Below are 21,106 nucleotides of genomic sequence, written 5' to 3'. Positions count from 1 at the left end.
AGTCCCAGGATCAGCTCAGCTTGTCCTAATGGCGCCCAAACGCTGACAGGGAGTGAGGGAGAGAGAGATATGCAGCTCCAGGGTGGGAACATTTACTCTAAATGGTGCCTTGGGGCTGGAGGAGGGGCTACAGGTCAAAGCCTTATCCCCCTTCTGGACCTCACCACCGGGTACTGTGGGCATATATAAACGGTTTATGAGAGAAAACCGACCTGTGCCCTTGCCCTGGTGGTCTAGTAGGGTCCCTGTACTGCCACAGTGTCCATGCCAGCGCGCGGCCCACCTCCCACCGGCCGCACAGGATCGCGATTTACAGCGGGTCCCGCCGGGTAGACCCACTTACCTCCTCCCTGAGTGCGACCACGCGATCCGACAGAACAGCAATCGTGTGTGACTAACTGGAAGAAAACCGGAGCCTCCGCTGTAAGTACCAGGAAACCAGGGCGCGGGAGTATACAGCGCCGCTGGGGGAGGTGATGGAGAAGCAGCAGGAGATGTCTTACTGACATCTAACACAGACCGTGCCTCTGCTGCAGCCCTTAAAGTCTTCATTTTTCTTTAAAAGCTTCTTCTCAGGGCTGCTGGAGCAGCCCCCCTGTTGTATGCCTGCTTACTGCATGGCACCTACTACAAAACGGAGCTCCTGTGCACGGAGGCGGGGTTATAGAGGAGGCGGCATTCTGGGAAGAAGGTCAAAGCTTTGAGCCTGTTGGTGCCTCGGATCAAAATCCTACTCTACACCCCAATGTCATTCCCTGTGAAGCCCAGTGTACCCCGCAGCAGAAAAGTACCAATTCTAAGCCGCCTTGTGCACTACAAGCCTGTCTGTATGCGGCGTCTCCAGCCATATAGCACAAAACACTAGATGACCGAAGACACATCACACACATAAAAGGGTGTAGTTCATAGAAATGATCCCACTGTAATTTTGCATATTACATCTGTGCATATTACACACTTTCCATATTGGAATATTTAGGATTAGTAATCGTATTTAAAATACAAAGACCACAAAGGGATACTCAAGAATTATTTACCAATAAAACCTATTCTGAATGTGTATGTTCTGCTTGTACAAAGGGTGTTATACCAATAAGCTGCACAGCGTATATTGGGCGTCATTCTGACCCGATCGCATGCTGCAGTTTATCTCAGCGGTGCGATCGGGTCAAAACTGCGCATGCCAGACGGCCGAAGGCAGAGGCAGTCGCTGGGGGGGGGGGGGACGCCGTTTCATGGGCGCGGTCCGACCAACGCAGGCTTGGCCGGACTGAACGTGGGGCAGGCCGCAGCGGCTGCGTGACGTCACACGCAGCCGCTGCGGGCCGGGGAGCGATGAGTAGCTCCCGGCCAGCACGCTAAAGCTGCGCTGGTCAGGAGCTACTCTTGAAGTGCAAAGGCATCGCCGCTGTGCGATGCCTTTGCACTTCTGTGGGGGGGCCTGAACTGACATGCAGGGCGGGATAGCCCTGTGCTGGGCGCCCCCCCGCATGTCAGTGTGAATGATCGTAGCTGTGCTAAATTTAGCACAGCTACAATCATCTCGGAATGACCCCCATTATACCAACATAAAACGCATTATAAGCAATGAGCAGAGATCAGGTACACAGTACATTATTACCTCATGCATGTAAGGGTCCACAAGAATCTCAAAAGGCCCCACGGCCAGAGAGATGTTGGGCGATGCAGTCGGGATTGCGAGGGTGTAATGAAAGGTTTTCTTTCTCATGTCGTGGGTGTAAATAGTCTCCACCAGGTCTCCGTTGGAAACAGCCACCATGGAGGCGTCGACTGTAAACTCCAATTTCCACGTGCAGAGCTCAGAGAACGAGTCCACGCAGGGAAACCAAAACCTGCGGAGAATTGAGACACAGAAACAAATGTATAGAACAACGGAAACAGTTACAGATCTATATAGGAGATGAGACCTATGGAGGCCGGGATAACAGGTCAATAGGGAAAACCCATATAGAATGCTTAGAACAGGCATGTCCAAACTGCGGCCCTCCAGCTGTTGTGACACTACATATCCCAGCATGCCCTGACACAGTTTTGCTGTCAGAGAATGATAAAGCTGTGTCAGGGCATGCTGGGATGTGTAGTTTCTCAACAGCTGGAGGGCCGCAGTTTGGACATGCCTGGCTTAGAAGGAATACGCACACCTGAGCACCAACAGTGTGACACAAGGGCGTTCTAGCACGCTGCGGTCTTCCGCCCTGACCCTTAATGACCCTCATTCTTGCTATAACATAATACAAAGTATCATTACAATGTGTAACGAAGAATGTTTAATACTTCCCATTTATTTAATAAAAATAATATTGGTTATATACCTTACAGAAACAAAAGAAATTTTGTTTACATGTTACTTCTATATAGATGTTATACACATGAACAGCATAAGAGAGACAAATATGTATCATAGAAATATGAAGTGGCCAGTTACAGCCATCGGGAAAGACGGGTCTGCAGAGAGTATGGTTTCTGTGCCTGCAGCCTCTTTCCATCTACTGCAAAACACATCAAACAAGACTACTGCTTATTTGCTCATCTGAAAACAAAAAGAGAAATAACACAAATGATCAGAATGAGCCATATAATGATGTATGCAACTAAAGAAATCCCGTTACGTGATCCCCGGGTGTTATTTTGATAATTGCTTTACAACATTTTTCTGAATCCAGGTATGCACTGGAATTGTTGGAATAGTGGGAGCTGGAGAAGGCTGGGCACCAAAGTACAGGCTCCACTATACCCCACCTGAAGCATGGGATGCCAGTTATACTTAACAAGCCCAAGGAACAGGAACGCAGCAGAGGAGAAGACTGGCACACACACACAAGCAGGCCCACCAAACTGCCATGGAATTGAGGGTCCTCATTCCTTCACACACTTCTCACCGCCTGCTCCCCGAACAGCGGACTACGGCCATTGGTTCCCTGCCTGCATCACATTGGTCTCCTTTGCCGGCTTGGAGACCGTGTACATCTGCAACGGGACGGCCGTTTGAGTGCAACAGCCACACCATCCTCTCCCCGCTAAGCCATTAGAGTGGGCACTGCAGGAATTCACAACAGAGGACACTCAGTGTTACCAGCCCACGGGAGAAGGTAAAGTGACTACACACAATACGATACTGATAGACGGCTGCGGGACATATTGCTACAAACTTGTGCCACAGAAACATTGTATCCACTCTGCATTGAGAGAGTTGAACTATTCACACTATCATTTATACAGCAAGTACCACGGTTAAGCTACTATGATGACTTATCTACCGCCTAATTACCAATATTGTTACAGCTGCTAGACTCACAGCAATATATTCCATCGGCTTGAGCATTTCAGGACAGCAATTCCTGGTGGATTCTGATATAATCTTATATACGCTGCTATAGTGTTACAAACTTATATATTTATATATTTCAATATTGTGGATCTTTTTGATGCAACTTTTAAATGTATTATATTAATTATTATTATTATCCTTTATTTATATGGCGCCACAAGGGTTCCGCAGCGCCCAATTACAGAGTGCATAAATAATCAAACAGGAAAACAGCAACTTACAGTTGATGACAGTATAGAACAAGTACAGGGTAAATAAACATAGTTACATCAGCTGATGACACTGGAATAAGTATCAGGTGGCAGAAGACTGATGGAGTTGATGCAGTTGAAGATTATTAAAGTAAGAAAGGATAAGCACATGAGGGAAGAGGGCCCCGCTCGTGAGAGCTTACATTCTAAAGGGGTGGGGTAGACAGGCAGGGGTGACACAGAGGGGGTACATGGAGAGTGTAGAACAGAGGGTTAGGATGAGATTTGCCTGGGTTCTGTGAAGAAGTGGGTCTTCTAAACTCTTTTAGAAATGTCAGCTCTCCTTCCCTACAATTTATTTTGTATTTTTTCACTCCTATGAGCGCAGCCGTTTTTTCTTTTTCTTTCTAATCTTAAAGGCACATACACAGTGCCTTTACGGTTGCGCACAGGGGAAGTGTAATACCATCTTTTTATTCTACTCAGGCGCTATTAGGCAGTATTGTGTTTTTCTACTAAGCTTGTGGTTGTGCCAGGAGGCCATCAAATTGATGTTCGGACAACCCCAGCAATGAACCAGCATGGAACACTTCGGGATGCAGGGACCACTCACCCGAATTAATGTCCTGTCCAATGAGAAAATACAACTTCCCAATTCTGGACTCCCAGGATGTAGAACGTAGACAAGGCTGGAAGAAACTGCTCCACCCAGTTGACACTTACTTTGTGGTGGCTCAACACTTGGTACAATCTTGATGGTTGATGTAGGCGACTGCGGTCACATTGTCTGATTGAACCTTCAACGCCATGTGTTGAAGGGTCTTTTCAGACAAAGTGATGTTCTGTGACGTTGCACCAGCCGCAGAGACTGGCATCCGTGGTCAAAAGGACCCAATCTTGGATCAGGAATGGGTGACCCCTGTTGAGGTGAGATAACTGGAGCCACCACAAGAGGGAGGCGCACCTCCCTGGGTTTTGAAATGCAGAGGAGAGTGGCTCCTCATCTGCAGAAGTTAAAATTGTAGCAGCGAATGGAACTGTGCTTACTCCACTATTTAGAATGTGGGGACCAGTTTGCCCGCTTACAGAAGTGTACGGAGATCCTACTTTGTTTGAGAAACTTCCATCCTACACCTGAGTTTTTGGACTAGAAACAGATTTGCGTAAAAACCTGTGCCTCTTGGAAGATGGAACAGGGACTATCACTTCCGCAGCCAGAAGAGATTTGATGGAAGTCTGGAGAGTTGCAGCTTTGAAGATTTCAACTGGAAATCCAGTTGAAAACAACTTAACCAGGGAGAGTTCACAAAAGGTTTTGGAGTAACCCTGGGACATGATGTCCATGACCAGGTCTGTCGCCTTCTAGTCTTGGAATTATTAGCGGAAGAGCCCAGAGCTATGGAAGAAAGATGACCCCTTGCTTTACCTGTGGGTGAAAGGAAAATGCCTAAGCCTTTGGAGTACCTGAGGGTAGGAAAGCAGTTTTCTAAGCCGCCACCATAGCAATGATTATCTAGCTCAAGACAAAAGTGAACATCAAATGAGAAGGGTAGAGGGCTCTAAGGCCATTTAGGATTCACTATCGGCCCACCAGGTGCAAAGCCACAGTGCCGCCTGGCAGCCACAAATGAAGCCAATACCCTGGAGGAGAAGATGCTGTAATCAATAGCAGCCTTGCTCCAGTAAGTACCAACTTCTCTGATGGTATCCACTGTGAATAGGCGATCAACTAGCTTCTGAATGTAGGCCATCTACCAGGGAATACGCCCAGCTACTTAAGGCTTTGGCTTGCAAGCCGAAGCAAGAGCTGAGCGTAAGCTAGCGCCGGAATTGGCAAAAATGGACTTTAGAATATTCTCCAACTTCCTGTCCATGGGGTCCTTGAGAGAGGCCACATTAGGGATACGAAGTGTGGTCAACTTCACCAACCATGTGATGTGTGCATCCACAGTGGGAGGAGTTTACCACCCTTTCCAGTCTGCAGGGAGAAGCAGATAAAAGGAGGATATCCACTTGAACACCAAGAACTTTTTGCTAAGGTGCGATCAAGCCTCAGTTAAGAGGTCCTCCAATTGAGCAGAGGGTGGGAAAACTGACGGGTCTTTCTTCTTTCATTTGAAAGGTGCATCTGCAACTTTAATAATGCTGACTACACCGCCTTTATTAAAGCATCATCGTCGACCTGGGCTATGTGATCATCCTGAACCAACGGAGAGTCAACATCCGTCGTCTGTGACAGTTTGTCCTCTAGGTCTGAGGAGTTGTCCAACTGGGATTCATAGCCTGAATGGAGAGGCATAGAACTCCCTTTTCTGCAGACCTTGCATTTGGCTGAAGGCTCCAGCATGTGCTGTAAAGAACTACAGCCCTGTACCAGACCCTGGACATATTAGGCCATTCCTTGAACCCAAGCGGGTTCCAAAAGGGGTTGACCAGCTGAGGTCCCCCAGCGGCCACCGCAGAAGGCGGATGGGTCCAGGAAGCTGCTGAGAAGCCAGTTCCCACATGTCAAGCGACGGGAAGGCCGCCTATGACGGCTCCTGTTAGGGGACCACCTCAGAGAGGAACTCATCCTGTACCTCCACAGAGCAAACGATCACAAAGGCCAGTGTGATCCAAAGCTGTACAAGAAAATTTTCTTTCTACACTTTGTAAGTATAGGCATGCAGCACAGGAGCCCCCCTCTCCTGAGAAGCCTTGGCAGACATTGGTTCACTGAAACTTGAAACTGCAAACACACAGTAAAGGAACTAAGGATGTGTGGGGGCATAGAAACCACAAACAGCTAACACTGCGACGATATTGACCCGGTGAGGAAGAGTATTTTAAATAACCTGGCTAATTTCAGAGACTTGCAGCCTAAAGATGGCATCCCTGTTTGTAGCTCGTATCCCGACCTTGTAGACACTGATGTTGTAAGGGGTAGGTAATCTTACCCCTACGATACCCAGGTATTCTTAACCCTACTATACCCTAACCCACCGAGGGTGGCAGATAGGGCTACTCGCACTACCCCCGAACCCCTTCCCTCTCCCCCAGAGTGCTTAAGCACCACCGAGCCTTATACCTAAATATTATTCCAAAACTTGTTTCGGAATGGCGGCTGTCTGTCTTCTGGCTAAATGCATCACGCAAGAACCACTGGCTCCGGCTCCCCACTCTTTATTGACTCCTGAAACTCCCACTACACCCACAGTCCTCTGGATGAAAGATAAAACTGGGTTCCACTACAATGACATTCCATCAGGAAAATAAGATTTTAAACCTACCGGTAAATGTTTTTCTCCTAGTCCGTAGAAGATGCTGGGGACTCCGTAAGGACCATGGGAATAGACGGGCTCCGCAGGAGACATGGGCACTAAAAAGAACTTTAGATATGGGTGTGCACTGGCTCCTCCCTCTATGCCCCTCCTCCAGACCTCAGTTAGAGAAACTGTGCCCAGAGGAGACGGACAGTACGAGGAAAAGATTTTTGTTAATCCAAGGGCAAGATTCATACCAGACCACACCATCCACACAGTATAACCTGGATATACGAACCAGTAAACAGTATGAAACAAAACAGCATCAGCCCGAGACTGATCAAAACTGTAACATAACCCGTATGTAAGCAATAACTATATACAAGTCTTGCAGAATGTAGTCCGCACTGGGACGGGCGCCCAGCATCCTCTACGGACTACGAGAAAAAGATTTACCGGTAGGTTTAAAATCTTATTTTCTCTTACGTCCTAGAGGATGCTGGGGACTCCGTAAGGACCATGGGGTTTATACCAAAGCTCCAGACCGGGCGGGAGAGTGCGGATGACTCTGCAGCACCGATTGAGCAAACATGAGGTCCTCCTCAGTCAGGGTATCAAACTTGTAGAATTTTGAAAAGGTGTTCGAACCCGACCAAGGCGCTGCTTGGTCAAAGTTGTAATGCCGAGACCCCTCGGCAGCCGCCCAAGAAGAGCCCACCTTCCTAGTGGAATGGGCCTTTACCGAATTTGGTACCGGCAATCCAGCCGTAGACTAAGCCTGCTGAATCGTGTCACAGATCCAGCGAGCAGTAGTCTGCCTAGAAGCAGGAGCGCCAACATTGCTGGGTGCATACAGGACAAACAGAGACTCTGTTTTCCTCACCCTAGCCGTTCTGGCTACATAAATTTTCAATGCCCTGACCACATCAAGGGACTCGGAATCCTCGAAGTCCCACGTAGCCACAGGCACTATAATAGGTTGGTTCATTTGAAAGGACGAAACCACCTTGGGCAAAAATTGAGGACGAGTCCGCAACTCTGCTCTATTCACATGGAAAACCAGAAAGGGACTTTTGTGAGATAAAGCTGCCAATTCCGACACTCGCCTTGCCGATGCCAAGCCAACAACATGACCACTTTCCAAGTGAGATACTTAAATTCCACCGTTTTAAGAGGCTCAAACCAGTGAGACTTAAGGAAACGTTATACCACGTTAAGGTTCCAGGGTGCCACTGGAGGCACAAAAGGAGGCTGGATATGCAGCACTCCCTTCACAAAAGTCTGTACTTCCGGAAGAAAAGCCAATTCCTTCTGAAAGAAAATGGATAGGGCTGAAATCTGAACCTTAATGGAGCCTAATTTTAGGCCCAAATTCACTCCAGTCTGTAGGAAGTGAAGAAAACGGCCCAGATGGAATTCTTCCAGAGGAGCATTCCTGGACTCACACCAAGAGACATACTTCCTCCAAATACGGTGATAATGTTTCGCTGTCACGTCCTTCCTAGCCTTTATCAGAGTAGGAATGACCTTTTCCGATAGGATTCGGCTGTCAACCGCCATGCTGCCAAACGCAGCCGCGTTAAGTCTTGGAATAGACAGGGCCCCTATTGTAACAGGTCCTCTCTGAGAGGAAGAGGCCACGGATATTCTGTGAGCATTTCCTGCAGATCCGGATACCAGGTCCTTGGAGGCCAATCTGGAACAATGAGAATTGTCTGTACACCTCTTCGTCTTATGATTCTCAATATCTTGGAGATGAGGGGAAGAGGAGGAAACACATAGACCGACTGGAACACCCACGGTGTCACCAGGGCGTCCACTGCTACTGCCTGAGGGTCCCTCGACCTGGCACAATACCTCGGTTGCTTTTTGTTGAGGCGCGACGCCATCATGTCTATCTTGCAATCTCTGCAAAGACTTCCTGATGAAGTCCCACTCTCCTGGATGTAGATCGTGCCTGCTGAGGAAGTCTGCTTCCCAGTTGTCCACTCCCAGGATGAAGACTGCTGTCAGAGCGCTTACATGATTTTCCGCCAAGCGAAGAATCCTGGTGGCTTCTGCCATTGCCACTCTGCTCTTTGTTCCGCCTTGGCGGTTTACATGAGCCACTGCGGTGATGTTGTCTGACTGAATCAGAACCGGTAGGTCACGAAGGAAAGTCTCCGCTTGACGAAGGCCGTTGTATATGGCCCTCAACTCCAGTACGTTGATGTGAAGACAAGTCTCCTGGCTTGACCAGAGACCCTGGAAGTTTCTCCCGTGTGACTGCTGCCCAACCTCGGAGGCTCGCGTCCGTGGTTACCAGAACCCAGTCCTGAATGCCGAACTTGCGACCCTCTAGATGATGAGCACTCTGTAGCCACCACAGGAGAGATACCCTGGCCTTTGGGGACAGGGTGATAATCTGATGAATCTGTAGATGAGACCCGGACCACTTGTCCAGAAGGTCCCACTGAAAAGTTCTCGCATGGAACCTGCCGAATGGAACGGCCTCGTAAGTTGCCACCACCTTTACCAGAACTCGAGTGCAGTGATGCACAGACACCCTTTTTGGCTTCAATAGGTCCTTGACCAAAAACATGAGTTCTTGGGCCTTTTCCGTCAGAATATAAACCCTTTTCTGGTACGTATCCAGAACTATGCCTAAGAAAGGCAAACGAGTCGTTGGAACCAACTGTGACATAGAAATATATATAGAGAATCTAGCCGTGCTGTTGCAACACCCTCAGGGAGAGTGATACGCTGTTCAGTAACGGTTCTCTCGATCTCGATTTTATTAGGAGATCGTCCAAGTACGGGATAATTGTGACACCCTGCTTGCGCAGGAGCACCATCATTTCCGCCACCACCTTCGTAAAAATTCTCAGGGCCGTGGAAAGCCCAAATAGCAACGTCTGAAAATAAGATTTTACTCACCGGTAAATCTATTTCTCGTAGTCCGTAGTGGATGCTGGGGACTCCGTAAGGACCATGGGGAATAGCGGCTCCGCAGGAGACTGGGCACATCTAAGAAAGATTTAGGACTACCTGGTGTGCACTGGCTCCTCCCTCTATGCCCCTCCTCCAGACCTCAGTTACGATACTGTGCCCGGAAGAGCTGACACAATAAGGAAAGGATTTGGAATCCCGGGTAAGACTCATACCAGCCACACCAATCACACCGTATAACTCGTGATACTATACCCAGTTAACAGTATGAAAAAATAACTGAGCCTCTCAACAGATGGCTCTCAACCATAACCCTTTAGTTAGCAATAACTATATACAAGTATTGCAGACAATCCGCACTTGGGATGGGCGCCCTGCATCCACTACGGACTACGAGAAATAGATTTACCGGTGAGTAAAATCTTATTTTCTCTAACGTCCTAAGTGGATGCTGGGAACTCCGTAAGGACCATGGGGATTATACCAAAGCTCCCAAACGGGCGGGAGAGTACGGATGACTCTGCAGCACCGAATGAGAGAACTCAAGGTCCTCCTCAGCCAGGGTATCAAATTTGTAGAATTTTGCAAACATGTTTGCCCCTGACCAAGTAGCAGCTCGGCAAAGTTGTAAAGCCGAGACCCCTCGGGCAGCCGCCCAAGATGAGCCCACCTTCCTTGTGGAATGGGCTTTTACGGATTTAGGATGCGGCAGGCCAGCCGCAGAATGCGCCAGCTGAATTGTGCTACAAATCCAGCGAGCAATAGTCTGCGTAGAAGCAAGAGCACCCAGTTTGTTGGGTGCATACAGGATAAATAGCGAGTCAGTTTTCCTGACTCTAGCCATCCTGGAAACATACATTTTCAAGGCCCTGACTACGTCCAGTAACTTGGAATCCTCCAAGTCACTAGTAGCCGCAGGCACTACAAAAGGTTGGTTCAAGTGAAAGGCTGATACCACCTTAGGGAGAAACTGGGGACGAGTCCTCAATTTTGCCCTATCCATATGGAAAATCAGATAAGGGCTTTTACATGACAAAGCCGCCAATTCTGATACACGCCTGGCCGAAGCCAAGGCCAATAACATGACCACTTTCCACGTGAGATATTTTAGATCCACGGTTTTTAGTGGCTCAAACCAATGTGATTTTAGGAAACTCAACACCACGTTGAGATCCCAAGGTGCCACTGGAGGCACAAAAGGGGGCTGAATATGCAGCACTCCTTTTACAAATGTCTGAACTTCAGGTAGTGAAGCTAGTTCTTTTTGGAAGAAAATCGACAGAGCCGAGATCTGTACCTTAATGGAGCCTAATTTTAGGCCCATAGTCACTCCTGACTGTAGGAAGTGCAGGAATCGACCCAGCTTAAATTCCTCCGTTGGGGCCTTCCTGGCCTCACACCAAGCAACATATTTTCGCCATATGCGGTGATAATGTTTTGCGGTCACATCCTTCCTGGCTTTGATCAGCGTAGGAATAACTTCCTCCAGAATGCCCTTTTCCTTTAGGATCCGGCGTTCAACTGCCATGCCGTCAAACGCAGCCGCGGTAAGTCTTGGAACAGACAGGGCCCCTGCTGCAGCAGGTCTTGTCTGAGCGGTAGAGGCCATGGGTCCTCTGAGTTCATTTCTTGAAGTTCTGGGTACCAAGCTCTTCTTGGCCAATACGGAACAATGAGTATAGTTCTTACTCTTCTTCTTATTATCCTCAGTACCTTGGGTATGAGAGGAAGAGGAGGGAACACCCACGGTGTCACTAGAGCGTCCACAGCTATCGCCTGAGGGTCCCTTGACCTGGCGCAATATTTTTCTAGCTTTTTGTTGAGGCTGGACGCCATCATGTCCACCTGTGGCCTTTCCCAACGGTTTGCAATCAGCTGGAAGACTTCTGGATGAAGTCCCCACTCTCCCGGGTGGAGGTCGTGCCTGCTGAGGAAGTCTGCTTCCCAGTTGTCCACTCCCGGAATGAACACTGCTGACAGTGCTAACACGTGATTTTCCGCCCATCGGAGAATCCTCGTGGCTTCTGCCATCGCCATCCTGCTTCTTGTGCTGCCCTGTCGGTTTACATGGGCGACCGCCGTGATGTTGTCTGACTGGATCAGTACCGGCTGGTTTTGAAGCAGGGGTCTTGCCTGACTTAGGGCATTGTAAATGGCCCTTAGTTCCAGAATATTTATGTGTAGGGAAATCTCCTGGCTTGACCATAGTCCTTGGAAATTTCTTCCCTGTGTGACTGCCCCCCAGCCTCGAAGGCTGGCATCCGTGGTCACCAGGACCCAGTCCTGTATTCCGAATCTGCGGCCCTCCAGAAGATGAGCACTCTGCAGCCATCACAGTAGAGACACCCTGGTCCTTGCAGACAGGGTTATCAGCCGATGCATCTGAAGATGCGATCCGGACCACTTGTCCAACAGATCCCACTGAAAGATCCTTGCATGGAACCTTCCGAATGGAATTGCTTCGTAAGAAGCTACCATCTTTCCCAGGACTCGCGTGCAGTGGTGCACCGACACCTGTTTTGGTTTTAGGAGGTCTCTGACTAGAGATGACTACTCCTTGGCCTTCTCCTCCGGAAGAAACACCTTTTTCTGTTCTGTGTCCAGAACCATTCCCAGGAACAGTAGACGTGTTGTAGGAACCAGCTGCGACTTTGGAATATTCAGGATTCAGCCGTGCTGCTGTAGCACATCCCGAGCTAGTGCTACTCCGATCAACAACTGTTCCCAGGACCTCGCCTTTATAAGGAGATCGTCCAAGTACGGGATAACTATAACTCCCTTTTTCCGAAGGAGTATCATCATTTCGGCCATTACCTTGGTAAATACCCTCGGTGCCGTGGACAGACCAAACGGCAACATCTGGAATTGGTAATGACAGTCCTGTACCACAAATCTGAGGTACTCCTGGTGAGGAGGGTAAATGGGGACATGCAGGTAAGCATCCTTGATGTCCAGTGATACCATGTAATCCCCTTCCTCCAGGCTTGAAATAACCGCCCTGAGCGATTCCATCTTGAACTTGAACCTTTTTATATAAGTGTTCAAGGATTTCAAATTTAAAATGGGTCTCACCGAACCGTCCGGTTTCGGTACCACAAACATTGTGGAATAGTAACCCCTTCCTTGTTGATAGAGCTTGTGAATTGCCTCTAGCACTGCCTCCCTGTCTGAGGGAGTTGTTGGCAAGGCAGATTTGAGGAAACGGCGAGGGGGAGACGTCTCTAATTCCAGCTTGTACCCCTGAGATACCACTTGTAGAATCCAGGGATCCAACCGTGAGCGAGCCCACTGATCGCTGAAGTTCTTGAGACGGGCCCCCACCGCACCTGGCTCCGCCTGTGGAGCCCCAGCGTCATGCATGGATTTAGAGGAAGCGGGGGAGGACTTTTGTTCCTGGGAACTGACTGTACTTTGCAGCTTTTTCCCTCTACCTCTGGGCAGAAAGGACGCGCCTCTAACCCGCTTGCCTTTCTGGGGCCGAAAGGACTGTACCTGATAATACTTTGCTTTCTTTGGCTGTGAGGGAACATGGGGTAAAAATGTTAATTTCCCGGCTGTTGCTGTGGAAACTAGGTTAGAGAGACTTTTCCCAAACAACTCCTCAACCTTGTTAGGGAAAACTTCCATGTGCCTTTTAGAATCTGCATCCACTGTCGAGTCCATAATCCCCTCCTGGCAGAAATGGACATTGCACTTATTCTAGATGCCAGCCGGCAAATATCCCTCTGTGCATCTCTCATGTATAAGACTGCCTCTTTAATATGCTCTATGGTTAGCAATATAGTGTCCCTGTCTAGGGTATCAATATTTTCCGACAGGGAATCTGACCACGCAGCTGCAGCACTGCACATCCATGCTGAAGCAATAGCTGGTCTCAGTATAATGCCTGAGTGTGTATAAACAGACTTCAGGATAGCCTCCTGCTTTCTATCAGCAGGCTCCTTTAGGGCGGCCGTGTCCGGAGACGGTAGTGCCACCTTCTTTGACAAGCGTGTGAGCGCTTTATCCACCCTAGGGGATGTCTCCCAACGTGACCTATCCTCTGGCGGGAAAGGGTACGCCATTAGTAACTTTTTTAGAAATTACCAGTTTCCTATCGGGGGAAGCCCACGCTTCTTCACACACTTAATTTAATTCATCAGATGGGGGAAAAACCACTGGTAGTTTTTTCTCCCCAAACATAATACCCTTTTTTGTGGTACCTGGGGTAATATCAGAAATGTGCAACACATTTTTCATTGCCGTAATCATGTAACGGGTGGCTCTATTGGAATGTACACTAGTCTCATCGTCGTCGACACTGGAGTCAGTATCCGTGTCTGCCATCTGAGGTAGCGGGCGTTTTAGAGCTCATGATGGCTTTTGAGACGCCTGGGCAGGCACGAGCTGAGAAGCCGGCTGTCCCACATCTGCTATGTCGTCAAACCTTTTATGTAAGGAGTTGACACTGTCACGTAATTCCTTCCAAATGTCCATCCATTCAGGTGTCGGCCCCGCAGGGGGTGACATCACATTTACCGGCACCTGCTCCGCCTCCACATAAGCCTCCTCATCGAACATGTCGACACAGCCGTACCGACACACCGCACACACACACACAGGGAATGCGCTGACTGAGGACAGGACCCCACAAAGTCCTTTGGGGAGACAGAGAGAGAGTATGCCAGCACACACCACAGCACTATATAAAGCAGGGATTTACACTACACACAGTGATATTTTCCCCTATAGCTGCTATAATTACACAGTTTGCGCCTACAATTAGTGCCCCCCCTCTCTTTTTTACCCTATTGAGCCTGGAAACTGCAGGGGAGAGCCTTGGGAGCGTCCTTCCAGCGGAGCTGTGAGAGGAAATGGCGCCAGTGTGCTGAGGGAGATAGCCTCGCCCCTTTTCTCGGCGGGCTTCTCCCGCTTTTTTAAGGATATTTTGGCAGGGGATTTTACACATATATAGTCCTACTGACTATATTATGTGTAGTTTTGCCAATTTAAGGTAATTTTTGCAGCCCAGGGTGCCGCCCTCCCCCCCCCCCAGCGCCCTGCACCCATCAGTGACCGGAGTATGTGGTGTGCATGGGAAGCAATGGCGCACAGCTGCAGTGCTGTGCGCTACCTTAATGAAGACCGAAGTCTTCTGCCGCCGATTTTCCGGACGTTCTTCTTGCTTCTGGCTCTGCAAGGGGGACGGCGGCGCGGCTCCGGGACCGGACGACCGAGTCTGGGCCTGTGTTCGATCCCTCTGGAGCTAATGGTGTCCAGTAGCCTAGAAGCCTAAGCTAGCTGCAAGCAGGTAGATTCGCTTCTCTCCCCTAGGTCCCTCGTAGCAGTGAGTCTGTTGCCAGCAGATCTCACTGAAAATAAAAAAACTAAATATTACTTTCTTTTCTAAGAGCTCAGGAGAGCCCCTAGTGTGCATCCAGCTCGGCCGGACACAAAATTCTAACTGAGGTCTGGAGGAGGGGCATAGAGGGAGGAGCCAGTGCACACCAGGTAGTCCTAAATCTTTCTTAGATGTGCCCAGTCTCCTGCGGAGTCGCTATTCCCCATGGTCCTTACGGAGTCCCCAGCATCCACTTAGGACGTTAGAGAAATTGATAATGACAATCCTGTACAGCTAACCTCAGGAACGCCTGATGAGGCAGGTATATGGGGACATGAAGGTATGCATCCTTTATGTCCAGGGACACCATATAATCCCCCCCTTCCAGGCTGGCGATGACCGCTCTGAGCGACTCCATCTTGAACTTGAACCTTTTTAAGTATAGGGTTAAGGATTTTAAATTCAAAATGGGCCTGACTGAACCGTCCGGTTTCGGGCCTACAAACAGGGTTGAGTAATACCCCATCGCCTGCTGCAGCAGGGGGATTTTGACCACAACTGGCTGAAGACACAATTTTTGAATTGCATTTAACACTATCTCCCTCTCTGGGGGAGAAGCCGGTAGGGCCAATTTGAAAAAACGGCGAGGAGGCACCTCTTCGAATTCCAGCTTGTAACCCTGGGAAACAATTTCTATTGCCCAGGGATCCACCTGTGAGTGAACCCAGACGTGGCTGAAAAGTCGAAGACGTGCCCCCACTGGGGCACACTCCCTCAGCGGAGCCCCAGCGTCATGCGGTGGATTTTGTAGAGGCCGGGGAGGACTTCTGCTCCAGGGAACTAGCTGTGGGTGGCAGATTTTTCCCCTTGCCCTTACCTCTGGCAAGAAAGGAAAATCCCCGCACTCTCTTGGGTTTATGCGACCGAAAGGACTGCATCTGATAATGTAGTGTTTTCTTAGGCTGTGAGGGAACATAAGGCAAAAAAGTTGATTTACCTGCCGTAGCCGTGGAAACAAGGTCTGTGAGACCTTCCCCAAACAATTCCTCACCCTTGTAAGGTAAAACCTCCATATGCCTCTTCGAGTCGGCATCGCCCGTCCATTGTCGGGTCCATAGGGCTCGTCTAGCTGAAATCACCATAGCGTTGGCCCTAGAACCCAGTAGGCCAATGTCTCTCTGAGCATCCCTCATATACAGGACAGCATCTTTAATATGACCCAGGGTCAATAAAATGGTTTCCTTATCCAGCGTATCTATATCAGCAGACAAGGTATCTGTCCACGCTGCTACAGCGCTACAAACCCAAGCCGACGCTATCGCCGGTCTGAGTAAGGTACCAGTATGTGTGTAAATAGACTTCAAGGTACTCTCATGCCTGCGATCAGCAGGATCCTTGAGGGTTGCCATATCTTGAGATGGCAGTACTACCTTTTTGGATAAGCGAGTCAACGCTTTATCCTCCCACCGTAACCTGTCCTTAGTAGGGAACGGATACGCCATAGGAATCCTTTTGGGAATCTGCAGCTTTTTGTCTGGAGATTCCCAAGCCTTTTCAAATAATTAGTTCAGCTCGTGAGCTGGGGGAAAGGTTACCTCAGGTTTCTTTTCCTTATACATGCGCACCCTCGTGTCAGGGACAGAGGGGTCATCTGTGACATGCAACACCTCTTTTATTGCAATGATCATATAATGAATACTTTTAGCCAATTTTGGCTGCAACTTTGCATCATCATACTCGACACTGGAGTCAGAATCCGTATCGGTATCAGTGTCTACTATTTGGGATAGTGGGCGCTTTTGAGATCCAGAAGGTCTCTGCGACATAGTGAAAGGCAGGGTTTGACTCCCTGTACACTCCCTGGACTCAGCTTTGTCCAACCTTTTGTGCAATGAATTCACATTTGCATTTAAAACATTCCACATATCCAACCAGTCAGGTGTCGGCGCTGCCGACGGAGACACCACACTCATTTGCTCCACCTCCTCCTTAGAAGAGCCTTCCGCTTCAGACATGCCGACACACGCGTACCGACACACCACACACTCAGGGAATTCTCTATTTGGAGACAGTTCCCCCACAAGGCCCTTTGGAGAGACAGAGAGAGAGTATGCCAGCACACACCCAGCGCCAAGACCCAGGGAAAAAATTACCCAGATAGCACTTTTAATATATATGTAACACTGCGCCAAATTATGTGCCCCCCCCCCCCTTCTTTCAAACCCCCTGTCACCGTGGGAGCCAGCTTCTCAGCGGTGTGCTGTGGAGAAAATGGCGCTGGTGAGTGCGGAGGATCAAGCTCCGCCCCCTCAGTGGCGGGCTTTGGTCCCGCTCGATTACTTTAAAAGACTGGCGGGGGATCTCTTATATAGAATGCAGAGCCCATATATGCACAGATTTTGCCAGATCAGAGGTTTAATTGCTGCCCAGGGCGACCCCCTGCGCCCTGCACCCATACAGTGCCTGCCGTGTGTGTGTTGTGCGGGAGCTACCTCAGTGAAGATCCGAAGTCTTCTGCCGCCTCTGAAGTCTTCTTTCTTCTCATACTCACCCGGCTTCTATCTTCCGGCTCTGTGAGGAGGACGGCGGCGCGGCTCCGGGACGAACAGCTAGGAGAGACCTGCGTTCCGACCCTCTGGAGCTAATGGTGTCCATTAGCCTAAGAAGCAGAGCCTATCATTTAAGTAGGTCTGCTTCTCTCTCCTCAGTCCCACGATGCAGGGAGCCTGTTGCCAGCAGTGCTCCCTGAAAATAAAAAACAAAAGTCTTTTCAGAGAAACTCAGTAGAGCTCCCCTGCAGTGCATCCAGTCTCCTCTGTGCACAAGATCTAACTGAGGACTGGAGGAGGGGCATAGAGGGAGGAGCCAGTGCACACCCATATCTAAAGTTCTTTTTAGTGCCCATGTCTCCTGTGGAGCCCGTCTATTCCCATGGTCCTTATGGAGTCCCCAGCATCCTCTAGGACGTAAGAGAAAACATATTAGCTGAAAATGCTGTTCATGCTCAGGAACTGGTCTCCTTTATGCATAGGCTTCAAATAATACCCCTTTAATCCGGGTTACCTATGATTTGCACAGGTTCGGTGGCAGATTAAAACAAGGTGAAATGATGTCTTTGTATAATTGTCTTATCCGCCTCCTAGAATATGTCATAATTCTTCTTCAATTGTAACTTTACTGTTCTGTGGGGGGGAATTCAATTGTTGTACGTTGCTGGCGCTTCAGCTCGCAGACCCACGTGCTGACGAGCTGGAATGAGCAAAAAGTTGGGTGCCCAAATGGCTCTTTTTGCATTGGGCCCAGCACTTTGGTTGGGTTTATGCAGGTAGACCCAAGCCGTTTAGATGCGATCGGAGTGAAAAAAACAAAACATTTAAATATAGCCCAGCCCCCGATCTCCCATAGCTTTAGACTGGAGAACATGCGCAATAAACAACTGAACTGCCCACTATGTACCTCTATTCACATTGTAACCAGTGTTACCCAGACCTGTTGGGCACTACCAGAAATGTTTTTTTCATGTACCTTGCCTTGTTGTATTTCTATTTCTGAATACATCACTGATTGCTTCAATAAAAATTAATGGGATATTGTGGCAAGCCTACCTATATGTCATCTACAAGTCACAGCTCTATAATAGTAGAGGCAGGGTGTAGCACCCTTACAAATTGCTATCTCCATTCAGAAGGGAGCCCTGGTTTATGTACTACACAGTACTCTGCAAAAATATATCATACGGTCTGTGTTCATCTTTGATTGGATTCATCTGGACAATAGTGAGAAATGATTACAGGCGTGCAGTATATTCCGTAGGTATAAAGGAGTTAACGAAATCACTGCGTGGTTACCTGGTGGAATTCTGGTATCCATAGGAAAAGACATGAGCCCCCCTTTCTGCCATACTGCCCTCCACATTGGGAACAACAAAGTGGAGGCCACCCTTCGGCTGGTCCAGGGAGAATTCAATGTATACTTTCAGCACCTTTAACTCTGCAGGGATTAGAAGAAATAAAATAATTAGGAAAACAGACTTTCGCGTAGTAGATACAAGCAGAATCTGGAGATCAGTATTACCGTCAACGTGTTTCCATAATTCAGAAGGGACTTTGATGCAGAGTTCTCCATTTCCTGCGTCGGGGTCAACTGCGCTGACAGCCGCTGCGTATGCAGTAGAGAAATAGTTAAGATTCCGCCTGTAGGAATGAGAAGAGCAAAAACGTTACCGTAACAAGTCATGTAGTAGCACAAAAACACTATTTCCTTTTCTGTTCCGCCAATAGAACTTTTTAAAGGATTATTAAACCCAGAAAACAAAGCATTGCAACATCAAGCGGCCAACACCATTCACAGCAATCGGTCTATGGTTTTCTGGACTTGGACAAAGTTACAAATATTATGTATGGGATCGGTCTTAGGACGAGGGGAGCTTTTCTTTTTCGTACAACAGACATCCTGTTAGTAACCATATTTAAGTATGGTGTTATCAAAAATTCAGTGCCTTCATTTGCTGATAACACAGGGAAAGAGCTTGTAGTGGGGCTACATCACGATGTGGTAATTATTATTTGCAAACAAAAAAATTTTTTATGACAGTTGTATTTTAGCATGTGTCCTTGTAGATTACCGTTTGTCATACAGTTGCATATTTATTTACACCAATATCAGAAAAGCATATTTTTGCTTCTTCTAAACTACTGCAGCTACAACCCCAAAATAAGTATAGGGTACAGCTGCAATGCACAAATGAGGTGGTCATGGATGAAGCATCCCACGGGCGTTCTTTGCATACCAGTATTTCCCCGAAGATGGCAGTTTTGTAGGTAAAGTATTTAAATCCCCAGAATCTTTGTTTCCTCTCATGTAGCATTGGTTGATATGGCTATATGACTGTCTGCAGTGAAATACAGATTTAGATTGCTAATCAGAGAAGGCCTTACTACTATCATAGACTGTGAATAATGCTTTATCGAACAGAACAGTTAAGGAAACATTGCTACAGAATGAATACAAGGAACTTTAACAGTTAATGGCATTCAGATAAGATAATATGAGTTAAACAGTTTTAGATAACCGCTTGCAGAGCCAATACAGGCGTACTCAGTTAGTCAATCACTAGACAGCATGCATCTTGCAGGACTGATACAGACGTAATCAGATAGCCAATCACTAGACAGCATGCATCTTGCAGGACTGATACAGGCGTACTCAGATAGCCAATCACTAGACAGCATGCATCTTGCAGGACTGATACAGACGTAATCAGATAGCCAATCACTAGACAGCATGCATCTTGCAGGACTGATACAGACGTAATCAGATAGCCAATCACTAGACAGCATGCATCTTGCAGGACTGATACAGGCGTACTCAGATAGCCAATCACTAGACAGCATGCATCTTGCAGGACTGATACAGACGTAATCAGATAGCCAATCACTAGACAGCATGCATCTTGCAGGACTGATACAGGCGTACTCAGATAGCCAATCACTATACAGCATGCATCTTGCAGGACTGATACAGACGTAATCAGATAGCCAATCACTAGACAGCATGCATCTTGCAGAACCAATGCAGGCGTACTCAGTTAGTCAATCACTAGACAGCATGCATCTTGCAGGACTGATACAGGTGTAATCAGATAGCCAATCACTAGACAGCATGCATCTTGCAGGACTGATACAGGTGTAATCAGATAGCCAATCACTAGACAGCATGCATCTTGCAGGACTGATACAGGTGTAATCAGATAGCCAATCACTAGACAGCATGCATCTTGCAGGACTGATACAGGCGTACTCAGATAGCCAATCACTAGACAGCATGCATCTTGCAGGACTGATACAGACGTAATCAGATAGCCAATCACTAGACAGCATGCATCTTGCAGGACTGATACAGGCGTACTCAGATAGCCAATCACTATACAGCATGCATCTTGCAGGACTGATACAGACGTAATCAGATAGCCAATCACTAGACAGCATGCATCTTGCAGAACCAATGCAGGCGTACTCAGTCAATCACTAGACAGCATGCATCTTGCAGGACTGATACAGGTGTAATCAGATAGCCA

General features: G+C 48.2%; 1 protein-coding gene across 2 annotated transcripts in view; it reads right to left on the bottom strand.

Moving 5' to 3' along the window:
* The window catches only part of TAF2 (TATA-box binding protein associated factor 2), a 250,202-nt gene that overhangs the window by 205,966 nt on the left and 23,130 nt on the right, over positions 1–21,106 (bottom strand). For both annotated transcript variants that reach the window (XM_063924457.1, XM_063924456.1), the window contains exons 4-6: positions 19,105–19,223; positions 18,879–19,020; positions 1,622–1,853 (exon numbers count right to left, since the gene is read on the bottom strand). In XM_063924457.1, the coding sequence (XP_063780527.1) occupies positions 1,622–1,853; positions 18,879–19,020; positions 19,105–19,223 (493 nt within the window). The remainder of the gene's footprint in view (positions 1–1,621; positions 1,854–18,878; positions 19,021–19,104; positions 19,224–21,106) is intronic.

The sequence above is a fragment of the Pseudophryne corroboree genome, chromosome 5 (genome assembly GCF_028390025.1).
Source record: "Pseudophryne corroboree isolate aPseCor3 chromosome 5, aPseCor3.hap2, whole genome shotgun sequence".
Classification (NCBI taxonomy): Eukaryota; Metazoa; Chordata; class Amphibia; order Anura; family Myobatrachidae; genus Pseudophryne; species Pseudophryne corroboree.
This window is presented reverse-complemented; position numbering and strand designations above follow the sequence as displayed.